The 24,666-nt window shown below is 40.2% G+C and overlaps 2 protein-coding genes across 3 annotated transcripts; one reads left to right on the top strand and one right to left on the bottom strand.

Moving 5' to 3' along the window:
* Positions 1-13,102, top strand: SMARCB1 (SWI/SNF related BAF chromatin remodeling complex subunit B1). Of its 2 annotated transcripts, XM_072145092.1 has the most exons (9): positions 3-177; positions 370-490; positions 1,731-1,860; positions 3,569-3,706; positions 4,699-4,826; positions 5,697-5,863; positions 6,241-6,431; positions 10,304-10,435; positions 12,617-13,102. In XM_072145092.1, the coding sequence occupies exons 1-9, from the start codon at positions 88-90 to the stop codon at positions 12,654-12,656; spliced, it is 1,137 nt and encodes a 378-aa protein (XP_072001193.1). In that variant the 5' UTR covers positions 3-87; the 3' UTR covers positions 12,657-13,102. The 2 variants fall into 2 exon arrangements, with proteins under 2 accessions (XP_072001186.1, XP_072001193.1); XM_072145085.1 differs by having other exon boundaries at positions 1-177; positions 10,304-13,102.
* Positions 12,775-23,485, bottom strand: DERL3 (derlin 3). The gene is made up of 7 exons (XM_072145104.1): positions 23,307-23,485; positions 23,092-23,157; positions 18,718-18,791; positions 17,597-17,690; positions 15,597-15,792; positions 14,320-14,410; positions 12,775-14,030 (listed from the first exon to the last, which is right to left on the bottom strand). The coding sequence occupies exons 1-7, from the start codon at positions 23,400-23,402 to the stop codon at positions 13,928-13,930; spliced, it is 720 nt and encodes a 239-aa protein (XP_072001205.1). The 5' UTR covers positions 23,403-23,485; the 3' UTR covers positions 12,775-13,927.
* Positions 23,486-24,666: the final 1,181 nt, after the last annotated feature.

Genomic DNA, 24,666 nt, shown 5'->3' on the forward strand with positions numbered 1-24,666 from the left:
AATAGCAGCTTCCCTTGCGCAGACTCATTAATTGTATAGCGCACTGCGCATGCTCGGTAAGCCGGGCCAGGCGCTGGAGACGGCAAAATGATCATGGCGCTGAGTAAAACATTCGGCCAAAAGCCGGTGAAATTTCAGCTCGAAGAAGATGGGGAATTCTATATGATCGGCTCCGAGGTATGAGCCTTAGAAGTTCGGGTTCCGAGCCTCACTACGCGGCAGCACGCAGCTGTTTGGAGCTGGGTTGTAGACAAAGGCTGTGGAGGGGGTGGGGAGCTGTAGACAATAATATGAGGAGAGGCTATGGGGTTACCAGGGCTGAGTGTAGCTGGCATGTAACATGAATGACCCTTGTGCTTGTGTTTCCAGGTGGGCAACTACCTGCGCATGTTCAGGGGGTCACTGTACAAGAGGTACCCCTCCCTCTGGAGACGCCTGGCCACTGTGGAGGAAAGGAAGAAGATTGTAGCCTCGTCCCATGGGAAGAAGTGTAAGTGCCTTTCATATTACTTCATTTTTTGTTTTGCCAGTGTATGTGCCAGTCTACAAGCTGAGCAATCTGCTGCTGGCAGCGGGCAGAGACTGGTTGTAATGCTAGTACCCGCTACCTATTCATCGGAAATGTGCTTCTTAAGGATCCAATATGACGTGAACACAATGTGACTCAAAAAAAACGCATCAAAAATATGAAATACTTGTAGATTTTAATCTGGCTTTCTATAGATATCTGCTGTGCTTGAAATAACCACAGTGTTTCATGTATATGAGATCTAGAAAATCACAAACAGATTACTGTATTTCAAAGCAGATTTCCTGCTGGCTTTTGGCAAGACTACATTCACTATACATAGCAGGAATCTGAGGCATGAGCTTTTGTCAAGGAAACAAATCTCAGACCTGTTATATGCTAAATTTAATGAATTGTGGTAAAGTTTTGTTTTTGCCAGAAAGTAGATTAATTCTTCTGTGGCCACTATAAAGTTACTTTCTAACAGATTAGTTCTTGGGTCTATGTCGGTTATCTGCTCATGCACCCTATACACCTCATTACTTTGCTGCTGTGCTTACAGGGGTAAACCTGTATCTGTGAAGCCTATCCAAGGCCCTGCTACTAACTGGATGCTCTCTACTTCCCTACCTGCACACTAATATATTGTTTATCAGGCTGCAAAGGAGCCGTGGTGCGTTCTTTGCGGCCTTCATGGTGTTATAGGCTTGTGAGGGTTGCTCATGAGCTTACGGCGTTAGTATAAACTGCCTCAGCTCTAAACACGTGCAGGAATAGCACTTATTTTGAGATAACAAGAGCTCAAAATTTTGTGCGGCTTTGATAATGCAATAAACAGGCATTAAAGTATCTAGAACAAGTGAAAAATGTGGCGAAAAACATAGTTAGACAGGTCTTTTGTTGCATATATGCCAGAATTCTGTTGAATTCTGATTTGTTTATCTTCCATTTAAATATTAGTATCATTGTTATTATTTTTATATATACCGTATTTTTATTTTCTTCCCCCAATTTCTTTGGAGACTAAGTTACATAAATGTTTTGATCAGATCCCAGAAGGGGCAACAATGTAACATTTGCAGGTTAAATTTAGTTTCTTGTTAGACATGCTTCTTGCTGGTGTGTTACCAGGTTACACTAGCACTAATAGAAAATAGTTAAGAATTATCTGTGTATTCGGTACAGTTGCTATAAGGTGCTCTTTCCTAATTTCTTTCTGCAGATCATGGGTATACAACATTAGCTACTAGTGTCACCCTATTAAAAGCCTCCGAAGTGGAAGAAATTCTTGATGGGAATGACGAAAAATATAAAGCTGTTTCTATCAGCACAGAACCTCCAACTTACCTCAGGTAAGCAGAACGTATGCATAGAATAAAACTTTACAGTCCCCATACACCTGCACTTGGTTGTCAATGGGGAGCGTGCAAAATGCTCTTTTCAGCAGTTGCTGACTTAACTTCTATGTGAAAAATAAGATGGCGCATATTGTGATCCAACTTCCCTGATTCTTTTTCCCTCATACGCTCATTTTACATGGTTGGCCAATGTCTCTGAAATTGGGAGGTTCAGTTCGGTATCTGTTGTTTGCAGCTGAACTATATGGATATTTGACAGAATCTATTCATATTACTAAAAAGGATTCTGACTAAAGTGCTCTTCTTGCCATCTTTGCCAAGAAGCAATGTGGTTGATAAAACTGAGTCTGCAGATTTCAAAGGGATGGTCTTTAAAGACTATGATCAGAATACACGTTTGCATCCAACACAGGTAGCTGGGAATACAGAAACAACATGATCAGGCTATATTTAGCTGACTCTATAACTCCATTTGTTAATGTTTGGTAATAGAGATTGACTTCTAGGCCCTTTCTAGTTACTTAGTGACTGGTGGGAAAGGCAGTGATTGAAATACTCCTTTGTATAAGTACCATATAAATCCGATATTATTGCATGGCAAATTTCAGATGGGAGTTGTGTTGTTGCAGTAGCGACTAGAAGTACTATATATATGCTGTCAGCCTTTTGCATTTGGACAGTCATGGAAGTGGTCTATTTACTACTGTTAGTTATTACTATTTTGCTTTGCTCTTCTCTGTGCATAGAGAGAAGGGTACTTGTTGGTTCTTTTTGGGTATACTGGCAGCTCCCTGGTTACGTACCCAATAGGTTCTTTAGGTTATGTTGTATGATTGTAGCTCTGCACAAAAAATGTTTTTGTCCTAGTGAGAATAGGATTTTCAAACTTTTTTGCTGTTATGGGAATAAGAATTATCAATAAAACTTGGTTACACAATTCTAGATCTTCTAGCAAATAATTGCAGCTTGGGACTAAAGTAACACATCCAGAGAGTTTCACCAGAGATCAGAGGGCAAAAAGGTCCATCTGTAACTAGGGGTCTTCAGTAGGTCAGGTTTCTTTTAACTTGGGGACCACCTGTTATTCTGATTTTTAAGGTGGTTAGAACATCTTTAGTATTTTTAAGAGCTGATAACTGGATGTAGTCTTTCATGACTATTTGGAAGACCCAGACATCTGTGTCTGGGCTTTGTTTCTCTTTCATTTGACTCACTTTGTCAGATTTGTTGGTAGGGGATTCTTGAATTGCAGCGTTTATGTGAGATGCCATGGGGATAACTTTCTCCATGTTATGTCATTGGGATAGTCTGTTGTCATACCACAAGAAAGACTATACAGGCAGCCCCCGGGTTACATACAAGATAGGGTCTGTAGGTTTGTTCTTAAGTTGAATTTATATGCAAGTCGGAACTGTATACTTTATCATTGTAACACCCAGACAAATTTTTTTTGGTCTCTGACAATTGGATTTTAAAAATGTTGGATTGTCATTAGAACCAGGATTAACAATAAAGCTTATTTACAGACACCTTTGATGTCTGGTATAGCTGTTTATTGTAGCCTAGGGCTAAAGTACAAGTAAATTGCCAACATTCAGAGGTCCGTTTGTAACTAGGGGTCGTATGTAAGTCAGGTGTTCTTAAGGGGACCGCCTGTATGTATTCTTCTGGGTGTTCCTCAAAGCTGTATGTTTTCTTGCAGGGAACAAAAAGCAAAAAGAAACAGCCAGTGGGTTCCTACACTGCCCAACAGCTCACACCACTTGGATGCTGTGCCCTGTTCTACTACTATAAATAGAAACCGCTTGGGTCGGGACAAGAAGAGGACCTTTCCGCTCTGGTAAGATGTTTGTGCTTATTTCTCCTGGTTTATGTGTACCTGCTGTTTAAGGTTTTTTTCTTTGTATGTATTGTGGTGTAACAAAAAGGTAATGTATTTCACAACATTTCCTAGTACTTTCTGTTGTATCATATTTGCACCTAATTTAGTCATCTTTTTTCCTGCTTGTTTTTGCACCTCTATTAGATATACCATGTGTAAGTATCAGGACCCACCCACATCCACCTTTCAACATACATGTACAATTTACTGTAGACCTCTCCCTCATAATCTAATTCTCTCTCCAGCAAAGAGTTTGTGGTGAGGCCACTAATTTTGACTTAATAAATACACAAATGTTCCTAGTGATATTGCAGTTATTTTATACTGGAATCTCAAATGCTCTGTATACAAAATATTAATATTTTCATACAATTTCATTTGGATGAAAAACTACTAGACTACCTGTAAAAGAACAATTGTCTGCGTGTCATCGACATGTGAGTTGACATATTAGTCAGGACTGCCCAAACTAGAAACACTGGGAGGAATAGCACTTGCTCTTAGTTTTGCGGTTTCAGCAATTAACTCACATACACGACCATGGAAACCACAGTTTTGTGTGTGTGTGTATAAACCCATAGAAATTAATTTGTCTGTGTGCTAGCCGTTGAATCAACAGGTTGACAAAAAACTACATTCATGTGCAGGGAACCCTCTAGATTGTTCTCACATACTCTGCACTGCAATTTTTTTTTTTCTTTTTATTCTTGCCTACCAATGTCAGAAATGGGAGTAAGAGATAGAGGTATACACTTCACATTTTAACTCGGGACAGAAAAACTACACACCCATAAGTGAAAATTAGGGGGATAACTTGTGACCCTAGAATCTCCATGATGTGTGTATAAACCTCAGGAGTTTCCATTCTATATTACTATTTACCATTTGTAACTTTTTTGTGTTTGTTAATGTATATCTTTTTCATGTGTTTTTGTTTCCTCAATCCATAGTTTTGATGATCATGATCCAGCAGTGATTCACGAGAATGCCTCTCAGCAAGAGGTGCTAGTTCCTATCCGATTGGACATGGAGATTGATGGGCAGAAGCTACGTGATGCCTTTACATGGAACATGAATGGTACTTTCTGCTTCAAATATAAGCTGATTAATACTTTGTAAATAGACCTTGTGAGGACAAGTAGTTGTGTCCCTGCAAGTAGCTTGTGTTGGCGGTCCTTGCAAGCTTAGGCTTTACATGGTTTTGTCAGTGTATAGGATAAATATTATGCTTGAAAGCTGTAAAATGTTTTAAAGGAAGTGGGCACAATCCTGCAGGTATTAATGTTCTTTACCTGCATAACTAGCTGAGCCTTAGCCTCCTAGTCGTGTCTATCTGCTGTGTATGAACTTCGTAAGGCTTTCATTGACAACATTGAACAGCTTTATTTTTCCTTTTTATTTGAGTATATGGAAAGTTTACCATTGTCATCTGCACTATTCACTTCTGCACTGTCCTTCTCCTCATCTTGATCCTGCCACTGGTCTACTTTAATCTTGACATGCCATGATCACGTAAAAAAAAAAAAAATTTATAGAAAGGAGCATGGGGATGTGATCTCCGCAGCTCCAGGCTGCTAATTAATCACACCCTCCCCACCTCCCTCTCTCATGTTGGAAAGAGAGGTGACGTCAAGCAGGCAGCCCAGAGCGGCAGTTTTGTCTGCTTTTTATAAGTCATTTATCAGGTGATCCCTTGTCAAGATTGAAGAAGACAAAAGCCGTGATCAAGATGAAGAGTAGGACAGGTGATTGTTTTTGTTTTTTTTGTTTTGTTTTTTTATGGAGTGGAAGATTTCCTTTAAATGCACTTCAAATTTCTGGGCACTGGAGATGGAGTGAGCACAGTGAAGATTGTGTGTACATTTTAAGCAATAAGATGTTAAGCTATAATATCATATTGTGTTCTGGGTTATAGGGGTTAAAACTTTTTTTTTTCTTCTTTCTACAGAAAAGTTAATGACCCCAGAAATGTTTGCGGAGATTCTCTGTGACGATCTAGACCTCAACCCTCTTGCCTTTGTCCCTGCTATTGCTTCAGCTATCCGACAGCAGATAGAGTCTTATCCTACTGACAGCATTTTAGAAGATCAGTCTGACCAGAGAGTCATTATCAAGGTACATCTGAAAAGTAATGTTTACTCACTGTACCATAACATCTAATGGCTTATATGCATTTTCAGCTGACTCCATTGCATGTTGTTGCAATGCTTTGCATGGATCTCTTCTAGTGTAGTTATAAAACTGTGCATTGTGTTTTTGCCTTTTATTTTATAAAACAGTTTGATAATCTTTGGACATTTTCACAGCTGACTTCATACTTGGATGATGTTTTTTGCATGGTACTTTTGGAATATGAATGTATTCCTAACATCAAAAAACGCTGGCCGTGTGTTCTGAGTCTGCATAATGTCTCTGCGTCGAGACTATTGAAAGATGAAAGATAGCGGCCTCACTTTGTGGTTTGCGGTTTTTCTCCTTGTTTTCTTTCTCAGCTAAATATCCACGTTGGGAACATTTCCTTGGTTGACCAGTTTGAATGGGATATGTCAGAAAAAGAGAACTCTCCAGAGAAGTTTGCACTCAAGTTATGTTCGGAACTTGGCTTGGGTGGCGAGTTTGTTACCACTATTGCATACAGCATACGTGGGCAACTCAGCTGGCATCAGAAGACTTATGCTTTCAGGTAGGAGATTCTATCGATGTAAATGGTAACAACTTGTTTTAAATCAGAATTGCTTAATATAAAACATCTAATCCCATGTATAACCACTGCATGAATTATAGGACATCTATCATCAGATATACTGCTGGTAGACCCCTATAATGTACTTACTCATCGAGATATCGTCTTTCTTAAACTGTTTTTATTAAGGCGATTTTCCCAAAAAGACTTTTAAATATGCTAATGAGCTGGAGGCTGATAATTTATGCATCTCCACATTATTGTTAATAGTCTTGTCCCACCTTCTCTGCTGGTGACGTCAGGCAACAGTCTGAAAATCTTGCGCACCCACACTGAGGCATTCCTTCGCACAGCTAAAGCCGGCTGTGTGCAAGGAAATCTCCTAAGAATTTCTTACTGCCAGCTAACGTCACCGGCAGTCTGAATGACCACAAGGTGGGACCTGGCTGTATTAATTATAATGGGGCATGCATAAACTCATTTAGACTGCTGGTGACTGCAGCCTCAAAATCTTTCCTTGCATGCAGCCGGCTTTAGCTGCTTAAGGAAAGTCTCAGAGTGCATGCGCAATATTTTCAGACTGCTGGCTGACGTCACAAACAGTCTGAATGACCAAAATGTGGGACACATCTGTATTAATTCATGCCTGTTATCAGCCCCTGGAGCCAGGAGGGGGCTCAGGTGACGCAAGCCTGAGCGCCTCTGGCTGATTTGCATATTTTCTCTTTTTTTGGAAAAATGGCCCCATTCCAGGTTTTCATAAAAACAGAATAGGCAAGAAGACATTGATAAGTAAGTACATTATAGGAGTCTACCATCAGTATATCTGTCCTTTAAATGTGGTTAGCACATTTCCATGTAAAACATTGTGGCTTCTAATCCCTTCCCAGTCTGAGAAAACGACTTATGACATTCATGACGACACTTTGGGGGGCATATATCATGCCTTATACATGAGTTTTATCACGTACTAGGTATGAAAAAATTCCAGCCTAGGAAATTGGTATTTTTCCCCCATTCACATGCCAAATTTGCTACAACTGGCGCCAGGCTGAAATCTATTACATTTTAGAATCAAAAAGCATTCCAATAAATGCAAATGTGGCTAAAATGCTGCTGTTTATTTTTCCCAAGATAAGCAATGAACCTTCCTGCTAAAATTAATTATGCTAATGACCCTTACTTGTTCAGCTCTCTGCTCCCCTGTGAAGCTACAGCCCTTCTGCCTCATTAGCATAATTAACAAAAATGACTTTAGAAGGATAGAGGGCATGAATAATATAAGATCGCCACAGTCTTGGTCTATGAGTAAGTGCCCCTAGTTCATCATTCTTGATTTTGATAGTAGATTGCCTTCAAATCTGCCAATAATTTTAGTTACATATACTTTACACCTCCAAATATTAACTTTGACACTAAAACGATAAAAACTGAAATCTAGCAGCTCAATTAAAATGTCCAATGATTTCAGTGTCCAGTTGCACCAATTTAGTCAGTGCTTCCGTTAAATAGAAATTGCGCTGCAGTCTCTATCCAATTTTTCAATCTTTTGAAATAACGGAAGCCTAATGGAAGTGGCGCAGACATTGAAATCAATGCACATTTGAACTGATCTTTTAGACTACTCTTATTATGGTATTAGCGACGGAAGTTAATGGTGAACAAGGGTGTGAACTGGGCCTAATTTTAACTTCAGAATAACCAAATTTTATAAAAATATTCTACATGCTGAAATTGATATTTTTCATTTATGTTTTTGTTTTCTCAGTACATGCAGTATGTTCTCAGATAATGCAGTATTTGCTTGGCTTTTGTTGTTTTTACTTTTGAGTTACTGTTTGCATATTCTGGAATTGTGAAACAATGTTTTTTGTGTCACTGTCGAGTTGGAATGTAAACTCAACTCAAATAGTTCTCCCATGGATCTTTTCCAGAAGAAATTATGAGATTTATGCTCGGCCAGCTTAAATTTTTATCTTGAGAGCTGCTCGAGTCATGCGTTGCTAAAAAGAAAAAAGAGAAAGGGTTTGAGGTGGCTTTTTTATAAAAAAAAAAAAAAAAAAACACTTTAGGGATAAAAGAACTACTAACCTGACTGGGGCAAAAACAAGAGGTCCACGCAAAACACTAGGTGACCCACATTTTTAATGCTTGCTTGCTTTTCTACAAGCATCACCCGACACTATAGCTTACTCTATTTACGGTGTATGGAAGACCTATTGCACGATGCTGGATTCCACATACAAATGAAAATGGGAGAAAATGTATGACTCTTATCATTGCCAAAAAAAAAAATATATAAGTGGGGGGTATACTATAACCTTTAAGAGTAACCGCTTATAAATTCCATCTTTTCATTATCTTTATGGAGCAGCTGTCCTATCTTAACAAATGTGTATTAGTAAGTTTAGACAGATCTGGAACATCACTCTCTCAATCTATTTGCAACCAATTATTACATTATGTCTCTTCGAAATGTACAAATTGACAATTGGGTGTTCCAGATCCCCTGGTCACACTGGTGTGTTTTTACTGAGCAATTTAAGCGTTGATTGGATAGTATCAGACTGTGTATGGGTGGTACCGTTCTTGGTGCGGGAAGCGTTGTTCAACTGCTCAGATGAGACCTTTCTCCTACGACTTGCTGCTCCCAATCCATAGAGCTTTTATGTAATCTGATGCCTCATGAACTTGGCAATGATGCTTGCAAGTTGGAATGCAGACATTTAAGAGTGAAAAGTAGGGGAGGGAATAGGATAATGGGAGTTAAAAAGTAACTGTAAAGGTTTTTTTTTCCACAAATCAATATTGGATGTAAATCAACTTTGCCTATTATCTTTAACTATATCAAGTAGTTTCTTTGCTATAGCCCTCAGATTCCCTCAGTGCTGCAATGGCTGCTTCCTCTCAATGTGCTGATAAGCCCTGGAGTCTGTACTTTTTTTGCACTTTGTTTTTGAGTCGGTATCACGGGAGAGGAGGAGCTGCTGCTCCCTGCTCACTGAGGAGAAGGTCATGTAAGTGTATGAAGCAGAGCTGGGTGTGTGAATGCAGATGTCTCATACACAGAATAGTGAGGTGCAAGATCTCCCTGTTCCCTATCAGTCTTTCAGTCCCAGTCTGGTTCTAGAGAACTTTCTGTCTCTGCATTTCATGCTGCTCCCTTCCCCCACCTTGTAAGTATCCGCTCTGTGCGGATAAGCTATTAACCCTTAGTGGTCACACAGCACAGGCTATAGACTGCATGAAACTGGTTTACTTATGATTAATTCCACTTATTACATGTTCCCTGCTCCTTCATGTGATGGAAGCTGCCAAGCGGTCACCATATACATCCTCTATGTGCACTGAATTTACTTTTGGAAAACTACATGGATTTAAAGCTAAATTACTTTGAGAGAGAACACAAGGCATCATGGGATCTGTGGGCAAGCTAACTGGCCTCAGCCTGAGGGCAAAGACTGACAGACATTAGTCACTGCCCACTTCACCTCTGGTGAGAGAGATTTGTCAAACACTTTCAGAACAGAGAATGTCATAACTTTGGAAAGAAAAGGACGAGCAGGACAATATGGGCAACGTTCTGTGCGTTTTCAAAGGGGGAATCGCATATAATAATTTGGTAAAATCGTTATAACTTTACAGTTACTCTTTTTAAATAAGTGGAGTATGAAGCACCTTGCTGTGATAAGATATTGCAAATCAACTAAAATACACTGGTTTTGCATATTAAAGTTGTTTTTATTATAGTATTTTGTTATCTATTGTATGTAAGAAGGATTTGCCTGTTTTAGCCCTGTCTGTATCCGTTGATTCCCTGATGTTCTGGAGCTCCATTTCAATATTTGTATCTTTTTACTTCCTTGTTTCAGTGAAAACCCCCTGCCAACAGTGGAGATCGCCATCCGAAATACAGGCGATGCAGACCAATGGTGTCCTCTTCTAGAGACCCTCACAGATGCAGAAATGGAAAAGAAGATCCGTGACCAGGACAGGAACACCAGGTGCCACCGTCGTTTCATACGCTTTTCCTTCCGGGCTTCTCGCCGGGGTAGAATATAGACAACAATGTGGCACTTCCTCGGAGCGTCCGCGGGGAAGACTTTTCAGCTTTTGCGCACCAGCCTATGAAGTGATGTGTGTCTATCCGTGTCTGTGCTGTCGTGCTTCAGCCAGTGGAGCTACTCTTTTAATCATTATCGCACTTTGCAAGTGTTGTGTTGGTATTTCATTTGACTTTAGCTGGTGGGATTGGACATTTCTCCCAGTGCTCGCCATTAGCTTAGTAGCACCATCTGTGCCAACTTCCCTTATTAGAAAAGTATTAATGCTAATCCCGGTACTTGGCCCCGAGGCTTAATGCACTTAGAATTGATTTCCAACTTCTAGCATCTTTGTCTCACATTGAGATAGTCAATCATCCTCTTGCCTCATAACCCTGCCCCTTAGCAGGACCTACAATATATGATGTATTGCAGGTTTCTCTAGCTTGAGTCCATTTGTGTAACTAAATATCGCCCACAACAGAATCTTTAATGTTCTTTAGTATCTCTCATTTCTGTTGATCAGGCTTTAGTATTCTGTATATCGATAGATAATACTTAAAAACTGGTGCCAAAAATCTGCTTGTGAAATGTCGTTCTAGATATAGCTTTGCTGCTTCAAATGCTAACCATAATCCTTTAACCGCTGCTGGTTCCTGTAGAGTATAAGGCTACCGGTGCATGTGCTGGGTTAAGGGAACATGTCTCGCGCCTGGTTATATTACAGGTGGTGGATTTATGAAGTACTTATGTGCAGTATTAAGACTTGTATTTTTATGTGTAGTGACAGTATTAATGTTTTCTTTGATGGTTAGAAAGGTGGGCTCACGCTGGTTGGAGAGCCTTTTTGGGCATAGGTCACAATTTAAGCAGTACACCTGGATGGAGTTTGTTATATGAGGTTTAGAGTCTCTTGATTTGCTTGTGTTACATATTGTAAAGTAGATCATGAGGAGAACTCTGATCGGGTTCTAAAATGGAACAGTAGCATTATACAGTAGAATTGTAGCTGAAGGGGCTTATGGACACTTGGCTGTGGTGTTCCATTTGATACAAGCTGGAATCACAACTTGTTGTGCAAACCTAAGGTCTTGGGTCTGTTAGCAACTGAGGACATTTGGATCCATATTTTTTTATTATCCGTTCTTGTGCTTTTAGGTTCGTTGTGTAATTGTTTTGGTGCAATATCTTCTATATACCGTAGCATGTGCCTTTGTAGAGTGTATGTGCTTATGGTTAATGATTGCCACAATAGTGGTGGTAGTAAGAGCACAAGATTTATAGGACAAGCTTCCTAGTAGCTTTATTGAAATATCACAGATAAGGCTGTGAATGTAATCAATTTTTTTTATTTTTTTAACATAAATGCCTTACCTGCCCCAGGCAAGGAGCTCTTATTTGGCACTTTACCAGTCACATGAAAATTGAATTTTTGAGGCATTTGTACATCTGGATTGTGGACTGCCCTCATGTTATATATATATATGAGAGAGATTAAATTAACAAAACTGGGTTATTTTATTTGAACACAGCACTTTTGCATATTGTGGCGATAAAACTTCTATATCAGAATCAACAAGTCTGACAAATTGAATAAAGCAGTGCTGTATGTTTGCACTACATAAAATTCTTATGAATATGAAATCACAGTTACTTCTAACAAAAGGCTTCTTGTTTTTCCTCCATATATCCCTTCAGCTGGTATCAGTTTTCGCTGAGTTTCTCCAGCAATAGACTGAGATTAGACATATGATTCCCCATCAACTTGATCCATAGCGGAATTGTTTTACAAGTTTGGCCACAGGCATGTAGATGTGTATACATTGGACTTTTGAGGTTCGCTTTTCCAGATTTGAAGTGGTGCCATTGTGTTACATTTGCTGAGTAGTTGAATTTTGTATAGCATAACTCGTAGCAAGACGGCTCTTTAGAAGTTGATAATTTTGGGCGGCAGGATTTTGTTTTAAGTCTGTTTATTAGAGAGGGCCTGGAACAGTATTAGAGGAGGTAATGTTTAGTCCAGTGACCAGTGTGAACTAAAATCCCCCATGAACATGACATGATCCTCTGCCTTAGTGTTAAGAATACACCTACAACCTCCTTATCATTTACCTTGCCCCTCTTCTCTTTTCCTCCCTATAGGCGTATGAGACGTCTTGCCAACACTGCACCGGCCTGGTAAACAGTCCCCTCCCGACGAAACTCGCGGTTCACATCCTGGAGATGGAACCTCGTCCCATAAATAAGCAAAAAAGTAACCATTAAAAAAAAAAAAAAAGAGACAGAAAATTGTTAAAAAAAAAAAAAATCTAAGACTAAAGAGTTGTGGAGGAGAGGAGGGTTACCATAGCACCTCTTGAGCCCAAATCAGAAGGTGCAGGGGACCCACACATTCCACTTTCAAAGCAGCTGGGTGCTGCCTAGTTTGACTCCCTCATCCTTTCCTTCCATGTACAGAGTGTGAAGCTTTAGTGCTACCTGACTACCGGAAGACCTGAGACAGATGTCCCAAGCCCTCCTTTATACCTGTGTACGTGATATGTAAAGCTTTTTTGTGTTCTATTTTTAATTTGTATAGGTGCATCATGCACTTGTAGAGAACTTTTTAAATAAACATAATGCTCAGTATTTTGTATCGAAAGTTTTGCATTTATTTCATGTGTGGGGGGGGGTCTTACCTCTTACTTTTTTTTTTTTTTTTTTTTAGTCTGTCATTTTTAAAGTCTTATATTGTGGATTAAATCTGCCTCAACCAATTATTACTTGTTCTTCATAGGGTCACCATGCAGTAAGAATATAGTGAATTTTATCTAGTATTGTAAAAATAGAATTTGCAAAGAGGCAACTGTCAACCATCTTTGTCTCACATAATTCATTTCGACATTGTATGGATAAAATTGATTAAAGAAAATCTACCATTTTTGATTTTATGCATTGTGAACCAAACTTGCCTTGAGAATGCTGTAGCTACACTGATGCAGGAACATATCTTGTTTAATCCCTTTGCTGAGTGGTTTTGCTGAAAAACTATTCTAAAATTATGATAATGAAGCTCTGTCACTTCTGTGCCTGGCTCAGTGTTTCTCCTCTTACATTAGTTATGCACTGCACCAGAGAATGATGTAATTAGTATATGTTGTGCCTGTCAGGCACAAGTAATCAATTGCTGTACCATCCCCCAGCTGCTATGTATGCATAATCCAGCTTAGGTGGATTAGTCCTGTCTAGACAGTGCAGACAGCTCTGTGTAACATGTAGGCTGAAGGTACTTCAGCTTTCCCAAGAACCTGAATGTTATTGTTTTTTTCAGCAAAACCACTCAACTACAGGAGCTACAGCATTGTCAAGGTATTTTTGGTTCATAATGCATAAAATCAAATGGTAGATTTCCTTTTAAACCAGTTCTTTGCTTAGAGAAATAAATAGATATCCCAAACACTTAAGTTTATTGCTTTAGTCATTTTGAAGTAGAGGGTCATTGTCCCATTGGTTTACTATATCTTCTGGTAAAGGGTTGTAGTTGGGGTCTGACTCGGGATCATCAAATATCTGTTTCCTGCAGAAGACATAAAGACAAGGGTGTTTGTCATATTACATCGCTGGTTAGAGGCTTTCATGCTTGAAGAAATTTGTTACATTGATTCTGGTATTGTACTTGTTGAACACATCCATGTTCCTCTGCCATACTTTCTTTTAATGCTGTGAATTATCTAGCACAAGATGTTCTCATTTAAAGCCTCTGCAAATAATGTCTTGAATGCCAACAACTGCCTATTAACTAATCTCCTTCCAGCGTAATAGATCAACAAATGGCTGGAGTGAGAACAGGTTCTCCTCATACTCACAGAATTGCTGGAGTAACTAAGAGCTTCTTTCCCCCTGGTTGGTTTGGGAAAACATCTTCAAGAAAGAAGTAAATGTGCCCAGCTGCAATGCCTGAAACAAGAATGAGGTTAAAAGATAACAAGTGTAAAAATTTAATGTTCCAACTATGCCTCAATTTGTCCCTTCCTCTGATCCTAGTATAGTTATAGTTTTAACTAAATACTGCTTGAAAAAAATCTTCCATGTTTAACCCTGAAACTCTTCATGCCCCTGACTCTGTCCCATGTCTGACCGCAAGACATTATCGTGTAGCATGAGCCACTGTGCCCTGTCCCAAGTCTGCCAAAAATGGAAGGAGTTGTAGAAATACTGGAGTCATATTCTTGCAAATTAAATGACACGGGAAGGTCAAGCATGCATCCTGCTGCTCCATTCAATACTACAAGTGTGCCAGAAATTGCTAAACACAGATATTCTCTGTCAATGAGCACGGTGGAGCATTATGCTTGGCAATGTCTGGTGCTCTCCTAATATTAAAGAGTGCTAGGACACAACCAGGATAGGAGACAATTATTAAAGTTGGTACAACCCCTTTAATCATGGTGCCCTGCCGTCGCTAAGTCCCTGGAGGGGAGCTGCAGTTACCTGTTTGTCTCCTTGTACATTCTTCCTCTCCTTCACAGCTCCTTTCCCTCTTCCTGTCATCTGCATTGAGCAGGCAGGGGAGGGAGCGGGATGATAAGGAGGAGGGAATGCAACCAGGATAGGAGACAATTATTAAAGTTGGTACAACCCCTCTAATCATGGTGCCCTGCCGTCGGTAAGTCCCTGTAGGGGAGCTGCAGCTACCGGTGTCTGTCTCCTCGTACTTTCTTCCTCTCCTCCACAGCTCCATCCCCTCTTTCTGTCATCTGCATTGAGCAGGCAGGGGAGGGAGCGGGATGATAAGTAGGAGGGAATGCATGAGGAGACACAGGCTGCTGCAGATGCCCCTCTCCTCCAAGGACTCGTCCGGTGCTGCTGGCAGGGAACCAGGTAATGTGTAATGAGGTTTTATAAAGTAGTGAAACAATTCAGCATTGCATAAGTTATTGGAACCTGTCACGAGCTAAAAATTACATTCCTGGTGACAGGTTCACTTTGTTTTCTGCTGGACCTTTACAAGACCCTTGCTGCAGACTGACATTTTTTTATTTTCCTTCTGAAACAAATGGTGGTACAAAAATTGACAGTTTACTTACTTTCATGTGTGTAAAATGATTTTACATTGATGCTTGAAGCAAGAAAAAAATCTCACCTAGAGAATCCAGAAGAATGGAATCTCCCAATAGAAGGGAAAGAGACAAAATCACCCAGGGCAGGTAAGGAGCTTGAAATGTCATTATTCCAAAAATATTGATGTGAATTTGAGGATTTCTGCGACTCCATACATAAACCAACATCAGAGTGAAAGCTTGACCCAGGAATGAGAGATTGACAAAAAGACCAAATACCTGCCTCATGTTTAGGAGCGGAGGGAGGGTCTATTGTGAGAATTGCACACATAGGTTTCCTTTGATAATAGAACAATCTTAAAAATCAAGTATGATAAACTAGGGACACTTACTATGTGAGATTTCAGGAAATCTACAATTTTCTTTTATGCATTATGAATCAAACATACATTGAGAAAGCTATAGCTATACTGATGCAGAAACCTTGTTTAATTCCTGTGCTGAGTGGTTTTGCTGAAAAACTATTATACAATTATGATAATGTGGCGCTCCTGTGACTGCACAGGCGCTCTCCTCTTACCTTTAGTATGCACTACTTCAGAGAACACTTTATTTACTGTGGTGTCCCTGACAGGCCCAAAGTAATCAATTGCTGCACCGTCCCCCAGCTGCTGTGTATGAGTCATCTACCTCAGGTTGATTAGTCCTGTCTGGACAGTTTAGGAAGCTCCATGTAATGTGTTTATCAGTCTGCACCCAGCTTTCCTAAGCTCCTGAATTTTATAATTGTTTTTGAGCAGAACCACTCTGTTCAGGTATTAAGCAAGATCTGTTTCTGCATCAGTGTAGCTACAGCATATTCAAGGTATGTTTGTTTTAAAATACATAAAAGCAAGTAGAATATTTCCTTTAATGTTAAGTTTTGAATGTCCTCACAACTTCAGTGACTATATAGATGTGTGTAACCATCATTTTTTTTCCCCCCCTTACTATGAGGCACTTCCAGTCAATTGCTCTGATCCAAGAACAAGAATTCTGGAGACAAAGGCCCAGATTTATTAAGCTGGCTGTGCCAGTTTTTAGGCATAGTAAGCACATAGTGTTTGTGCCACGTTTATGTGGAAAGACTGCGATTGGCATGTGCAGGATGCGCCAGATTATTAAAGACTGCTACGTGTAGTTTGCCTCAATATTAATAAACTTGCCACAAAAGGTTTAGTGTTGTTTTGTGGAACCTGAAGTAGAACTAGTTTTTGCGGAGTGTAATCCGTTTCTCAGCTCTATGCCTGCCTTCCCATAGGCATCTATTGAAAGTTATGGGGCGCAAACACAGACCTGCTCCAAGTTTTCTACAGCACTGATCAGTTACAAATATAGTCGTGTATGGCTCCATCGCAAACCCTGGTGAAAACTATATTCTTGTGCATGTAGCCTAAGGAAGAAGACTGTAATCCACTTTGGAAGGAGAGGAGGGGTTTCTTCTTATTTCCCATTTCCATGATGCTGCTCTAACAGCTCAAAGAATTAAAATGACTACGAAGTGTAATTATCCCCTTTTGGTGGATTTTAGCTTTGACTATACAAAACTGTAGTAGCTTTAGGGCAAATACATGGACGTATTCAAGTTCAATGCAGGTAGATGGGACAGTCGCGTATATAAAGGGAACCCCTGCATACACCCTAAATACTCTGCCATGCAAAGCAGAAGTAATCAGTAACTGATTAGGTGGCAGTCAATTTAAAGGTGACAAAGATCTGTTTTGTATGGCCTTTTTTTTTTTTTTTTTTTGAGAAATTGCTAATACGACATTGGTACAGATGAGAGTTCATCTAATTCTGGAAGAAATGTAATGTGGAAGACACCCCTGGATGCAATAGTATTTAGTACATGACTGTGGTATCATACAGCTTTAGTGCCAGGCACTGGAAACCATTGACTTATGCCATATTACAGGTGCAAATCCAAACCCTTGAATTTCTATTAATCCAAACAAAGAGTGCTGTCATTCTTAAGTTTCCAGAGGTTGAGTAGAAATTGTCTACCTAGTATCCACAACTCAATATAATTAGAATAAAAGGATACTGTGATGACGAGTCCTCCAAAGAGAAACATGAATACAAAATCTGCTGTGCGTCCCCTAAAGGAGGTTTCTTCTAACATTCTGCAATATCTGTACCTGTATAAAACAAATATCTGTAAAGGAATCTAACTAGATATGAACCAATATAAAATAACATATTCCATGTATAACATTAAACCACTGGGACCTGACTACAGGTTAGTGAAAGCTGAATTCTCAGAGACCGTTGCGGATGGCTGTAGTTGTGACCTGGTGCTACAAAGTGTTACAGTGACTCGGTCCACATCCGTCAGGACGAGGCAAGGAGAGGGAGGCCACAATGTAAAGAAGGTGTCCGCACACTGCCGGTGTGTGTGGTAACACTTGCTGAAGGGGGGGGGGGGGGGGCGCAGTGGTTTTAGTGGTAGGCCAGGGTTCTTACTGGACAGCTAGATTCATTGCAGAACTGTTTTTTTTAATGGCAGACACAGCTCACACAGCAGCAGGTAACAGTCTAATGACTGTCCTTTCTGCTGGTGTATAGAGCAGTAGAACGTAGCGATGATTCCATTGTGGAGCAAGTACTTTAGCTTACTTTAGCCTAAATTCAGTGGTACAAAGGCTGGCAGTAGGAGTCTGATTGTTGTACACTGAATGCAGCAGAGCCAATCTTGATGCAAACATGTATCTCTTGGATAGAAGACCCCAGCATGCTGAAATGAGCCCTTATTTATAGATTGCAGCAGAGCTCATTCCAAAGCATGCTGAGCTGGCAACCAATCGTAGCTGGGGATTCTGCAGGAATGATAACAAATGTTTCAACATAACATAAATATCGCATTTTAACCCTTCAGTGGCAAGCATGATATATTGCAGGTGTTAACACTACTTTTGGGCAGTCAGCAGCAAAAGATAGTGATAGCCAAGATAACAAGCTCTAGCTTATAGAGCAAGTAATAGATGTTTAAAGGTGACATGGAAGAGCTGCCCACACAGTCTCCAGCCGACAAGGAGACAAACTGGAGCTAAATTTGTGCCGACCTGTCCACCGGAACCTTACACATGTAGGTCATATTATCACATACAAGAAAGCGGCTACATGCCATTATTTATAAGATTGGTCCATACAATTGCATAAGGATACGTAAAAATCATATTGTAAAGAAAACCAAATCCCAGTTGTCCAAAGTACAGAAAATTGGTTACTAGTCTCCAAATCTGTAAAGAGAAAAAAACTGTAGTAAATCTGATTAAAAGGGTAAGGTCATATGTACGTACCCCTACTAGGGTAGGGGCGGGCCTCGGTCCATTGGAGTTTGCATTTCTATGTAAGCACTAGCGATCGGTAACCAGAAACTGGCGTCTTGCATTATTTCCATAGAAACAAAAATATGAAAGGAAGGCTCAACCTCAGATGAAATATATATATGTATGTGCAGGTCAATGTTGATGTTTCACAGATGATATATAAAGATTTAAGAATTTCTAAAACAAATGGTGTGTTTAAATGATATGAGACGGTGAATAGAGGTGGATTGGAGGTGTCCTCTGTACACACACAAATTGTTCCTGTAGTCCAAAAGGGTACATTCATAATAAGTACACGTTAAATTACCAGGGTATCATTGGTATATATTACTGAAATATGTAAATATAAATATCCAGCGCTACAAATGGACTTATCCATAACCTTTTTGAATAAAACCCTTTTTTATTGTCTACAAATTAATAAATCTTCTAATATATAAAGCTGAATGTGTGTGTATGTATGTCCGCTAAAGGAATCTGCATTTACATTTACCAAATTTTGCACAGTTGTTGCCTGTGACTCGGGGAACGTCGTAGACCATGCTTTGAGCCAAAATTTTCTCTTGGCGCTTTCTAAAATCCACTTATTACTCGCCATATACAGGAGCAATTGTCTACTGCTGCTGCGGCAGTTGGAAGCTGGGCTGTGATTGGTTGCTGTTCTCCCGCAGGTCATTAATATGAGCTCTAAGCTGTGATTGGTTACTATAGGCCAGTGATGGCGAACCTTTTACAGACAGAGTGCCCAACCTACAAACGAAACCTACTTTTATATCGCAAAGTGCCAACATGACAATTTCGGCAGTAACCTATGGATCCCAGCTGTATCACAAATATGATGGAGAAATTTGAATTATAGCTTCCTTCCAGGGTCCCCTGAAGAGGAAGAATCAGGGGACCCAGAGCAGGAGCTCCAACAATAATTAATCTCTGTCCACACCTTCTCGTGTAGTCCTGGCAGCCACTTAGGTGTCGCTTTAAAATAGCACTGAGCATAGCATGTCCATGGCTGTCTTGGACTGCAGGAGGAAGCCTGGTCACACCTAGCAAATTCTGTCCTGGGGTGAAGGCCTGGGTGCCCACAGAAAGAGCTCTGAGTGCCACCTCTGGCACCCGTGTCATAGGTTCACCACCACTGCTATAGGCAATGAGTAGAAGACAACTTATCTGTGAGGTAAGATGGATAGGGATACAGAGATAGGGGGAGAATGTCAGAGGTAAAACTGTTCCAGTTGCCCATGGGGAGATCAGCTGTAATTTTATAAACAGCTGTGCAAAAAAAGGAAACTTGAGCTCTGATTGTTTGCCATGGGCAATCTCCCCATAGACAAAGTTACAGTCAGAGACAGACAGTCACTGGAATGAGAGTGACAGTCGCTGGAATAAGAGTGTCAGAGAGGGAAAGTCGCTGGAATGACTGTCAAAAAAAGTTTATAAAAAAGTGGATGGTCAGTGACCGTGTGACACAGTATATATACATTTTCAGTATATATATTTTCTTTTACCTACTCTATTTTGTTGTAGCTAAGAGCAGTTATTTATTATCCCGGGCAATGCCGGGAGCTACAGCTAGTTCCTTATATAGTAGGATATATTGAGCTCCTAATACAAGACCAAATCAATAAATAAAAAATAAGAATTTATACCCTGTTTTCCCTAAAATAAGACATCCCCCCGAAAGTAAGACCTAGTACAATTTTGTTCAGGTTTAGAAATATAAGGCTTTCCCCTGAAAATAAGACCTAGCGGCCGCCATTGCCGCTGCTCCCCCCATGCCATACATTAGTATTAGGAAATATTTTAGATGCTGCAGAAGGTTGTGACATGGGGAAGAATTCATGGGATAAATCACTGACTGTTGTGCTGCAAATGTGATACCAGCAGCTACCAGGATAAGAAGGGTCATTTATGGAAAGAGCTTTTACTAAACATGAGAGATTGGGGCCAATGATTCTAATAGAAATGGAGTACAAGAAATACAGCAGGAAACTCAGAGTTTGGAGAGTCATGAGGAGGTTAGAGAAGTAGATTTTTTGTTCAACGATAAATGTAAATTTTTGTTCATGGCAAAATAAGACCCTCCCCTGAAAATAAGACCTAGCGCCTCTTTAGGAGCAAAAATTAATATAAGACACTGTCTTATTTTTGGGGAAACAGGGTAAATGTACAAATAGGGCTAGCTAGTTTTTACACCAAAGAAATAGTTCTCGTTAAGTCCACACTAGTGATTATATATGAAAAAGGTTGAAGATGCACTTGGATATAACATTTACTCACTAAAGCGCTCAGTAGTAGCTCCTAGTGTCACGCCGCCTCAGCATCCTATGGTTTGAGATGCGGCAATGCGCATTAGAGTTTTCTTGTTCACTACAGGAGCCTTCACAACCCGATCAGCACAACAGTCAATAGGAGCACAAATAGTGGAACCCAACCCAAGTTCATTGTGTCTCCATATTGCAATTGCTCTTGGAATTTGTGTTTTGTATCAGCTATTATCATAGTGTGTAGCGCTGGCCTATAATTCAACAGTCCCCATTACACCCTGCTGTATACCAACAATATACAATACAAAACTTCTAGGGTTGTAACACCCAGGCGGACATAAAAAGATTTAAAAAAATAATAATAATTTCACGTGCCTAAAGGCTTTCCAGCCAGTTATTTGATGCTGTCCTTCTGGATACCATTCGTGATCATTATAGAGAGACCAGTAATGTAGCAAAATGTTATCGAAAATTGAATCGAGTAGTCAGGATTTGGTGCAAGACACTTGAATTTTAGACTGGGAAACCTGCTGTATTGGTTCTGTGTTATATTTTTTTGGTTATCTATGTTGTCTGTGAATGCCCTTATGAATTACCACAGTCCTTAAGGCCAGAGTTATTCCAATGTGAAATTTGATGGGTCTCAAATAAAGTGGCTATCTAGTGTTCACACAGAAATGTATTCAAACAGGCACACACAAATGTACACATATGCAGAAGCATGTACAAATATAACCATACACCACATGGACAAACTTATAGACCCATATTCTTCATGACTGATTTCACATAAGGCCATGAAAAATTGGCTGTAGTGGAGATTCCTTATTCATCTTGTAAAAGGGGCAGAAAGTAATTTTCTGCCTTAAAGGGATTTTACCACAAACTAAAGTAAGGCCCTGTCCATGGGTTTTTCAGATGCATTTTCAGATCGTAAAAAACGCATCCTTTTTTTTAAACACTTACGTTTTTTTGAAGACGCATCTGTTTTTGTCTGGGTTTCCAAATTTGCGCAATTAAAAAGGGACAAAAACGCATACATTTTAAAAAAACGCATGCATATTTTTTACAATCTGAAACTAAAAACAGCCCAAAAATGGCCTAAAAACGCCATGTGTGACATCACCCTAAGGCCGGCGGCACACGTGGCGTTTTGAACCCATTTTTAAGCAGTCCGTTAAAAAACGCATGCGTTTATTGAAAATGCATCCCTTTTTGACAGGTTTTACCAATTTATCTTAATTAAAACTGGTCAAAAACGGGTTCAAAACGCCACGTGTGCCGCCGACCTAATGGAGCAGACAGAGACCCCTCATTATCGCGATCTGTGGGGGCCTCGGCACTGAGACCATCACTGATCAGCAAGTTAGGGCCTAACTTTAGTTTGTGGGAAAACCCCTTTAACTCCTGTTAAGAGCAGGGAAAAAGGGATAGTACACCAGTCTGCTGTCCAGGAACAACTAAATAGGAAGGTTTACCAGATGGCCTCATATGTGCAGGGTCCTGTGCACCCCTGGGCCATTTTTAAGCAGTCCATTAAAAACTGCATGCGTTTTTTGAAAACGCATCCAGTTTTACCAATTATCTTAATAAAAATGGGTCAAAAACTGATGCATTTTCAAAAAACGCATGCATTTTTTAACGGACTACTTAAAAACGGCCCAAAAACGCCACGTGTGCTGTCGGCCTAAGGCTTGCCTTGCCTGGTGTTATATGGATTGTAGGCATTTATATCACCTACATTTGCAACTTTAGAAATTGATGCCATCAGCAGAGGTTCTTTCTAGAATACATCAAGTTATATACATGCCCTATGATCATACTGCAATGATACATTATCAAAGGAATGGTGAAATATACTGCACTAGCCCTATAAATAGTAATACTGAATGGTTACTGGGACCAGTAACACAAGGTGAACTTCCAGCTGTTTCATAGAAACTCACCTGCAGCCTTTTGAAGATCAGATCCGGGTTGAAATAAATCTGGAAAGGGCTGATGAGCTCCATCTGCTGCAGAGGAGAAGGTACAAGGCCTTTAGACAGATACTGGACCATGTAAAGATGACTCATGTGGACTACAGCTGTTCGATTACACCAAATGTTTTTGTAGAGCAATGGTAGTGCTCAGGATAGCTCCTGGTAGCCAGGTAGGTACTTACCACGGCAGCAGTAGTGATAAGGCAGGCTGTGGTATAAGCTCGGGTGACACTTGGGATGTGATGATAGTTGAAGACGCCACCACCTTGCAGAGCCATATTACTGCCCTTGTCTGGTGCCTGGCAGTAATGTAACAACTGCTGAAGTCAAATTCCCAGTAACAGTCAGGTGCTTACTCATCCTGTGCTAGTTCCTCCTCCCTCAGGGGGAACTACTTAATAACTTTACTTTAAATGTTGGAGCAGGTTCCTCCCTTTGTGTACTGATCAGTGAGGTGAATCCAGGAGGATCTGAACAAATACAATCATCTAGTTCTAACATTTTTGAAGAGTCCCTGTTGCTGCTTTCCCCTTGAACCACTGATATAGGAGTGGATATCCCGAAGAGGGCATGGATACAGTTATGATTGCATGGCCCACTCCATCCACGGAAAGCCAGCAGGACACGGGATGTCACAAGACTAAGCATCCAACAATATGTATGTACTGGAAGCCGATTTAATGAAGACATTTTATAAATTGCTTACTGTAACTCAATATTGCCCTAATAATCATATAAGCAAATCATTGTAAGCCAGTGACAGCTATAATTCCAAACTGATATTCACTTTACCATACAGCTTTAATAACACATTTAGTAGCATTTGATTGGTACATTTTATCTGTATCTGTTTTTATAAGCCCAAATCACAAGTTTACAGAAATGTACAGAAAAAAAATATACTGATCAAATCCTTTGCCACCTTCTGGGTCTGTTCACATATAAACTTAACACATGACCTTGTAAATGGTGTCGTGACAGGTGGTTGCCTGTATACCGTGCTCTGGCACCTTTCCCCCCTTTCCCCTTTTTTTCCCATCCTATCCAGGGCCGTATTTAGTGTTTATGCTGCCATAGGCACTCTCAGTCCTTAAGTCCCCTATTGGAGCCATCAAGCTAACACCGCTGCCTATAACTATCAGCACGTTACTAGAAGAAATCAGATTCTCTCTAATGATCTACCGGAAGTATTAGATTCAAAACTGCTTCAGGCTGTGTTCATATGACGCGTTTGTATTTTCTTAGTAGCAGCATGTGTGTGACATAGTTAGTCATCACTATTAAAGGGGTTGTCCCATCTAGTAAGTGTGACGCTTGGCTATCTCCGTCAGCTCCATAGAGATGACTGGGGCAGCCTGTCAAGCACGATCGGCTGCTGAGGTCATCTTGGGGAGCGACAGGGGTACATTGGAGCCCTGTTCTCATGATCCATGGGGGTCCCATCACTGTGACTCCCACCGATCAGCAAGTTGGGCCCTAGTCAACAACCCTTTTAATGTTTAACCCCTTAACGGGGTGAGCCTCTTCATACAGAGGTGGGGT

Source organism: Engystomops pustulosus, chromosome 1 (genome assembly GCF_040894005.1).
Source record: "Engystomops pustulosus chromosome 1, aEngPut4.maternal, whole genome shotgun sequence".
NCBI lineage: Eukaryota > Metazoa > Chordata > Amphibia > Anura > Leptodactylidae > Engystomops > Engystomops pustulosus.

What these genes read in the sequence shown, in the direction of transcription:
- SMARCB1 (XM_072145085.1), top strand. Translation starts at nt 88, where the DNA reads ATGATCATGGCGCTGAGTAAAACATTCGGCCAAAAGCCGGTGAAATTT. An exon ending in CTCGTCCCATGGGAAGAAGT is followed by an intron (nt 491 to 1,730) that starts GTAAGTGCCTTT and finishes TTCTTTCTGCAG; the next exon opens with ATCATGGGTATACAACATTA. An exon ending in CTTTACATGGAACATGAATG is followed by an intron (nt 4,827 to 5,696) that starts GTACTTTCTGCT and finishes TTCTTTCTACAG; the next exon opens with AAAAGTTAATGACCCCAGAA.
- DERL3 (XM_072145104.1), bottom strand. Translation starts at nt 23,402, where the DNA reads ATGGCTCTGCAAGGTGGTGGCGTCTTCAACTATCATCACATCCCAAGT. An exon ending in TGATCTTCAAAAGGCTGCAG is followed by an intron (nt 18,792 to 23,091) that starts GTGAGTTTCTAT and finishes TTCTCTTTACAG; the next exon opens with ATTTGGAGACTAGTAACCAA. An exon ending in CATTCTTCTGGATTCTCTAG is followed by an intron (nt 14,411 to 15,596) that starts GTGAGATTTTTT and finishes TTCTTGTTTCAG; the next exon opens with GCATTGCAGCTGGGCACATT.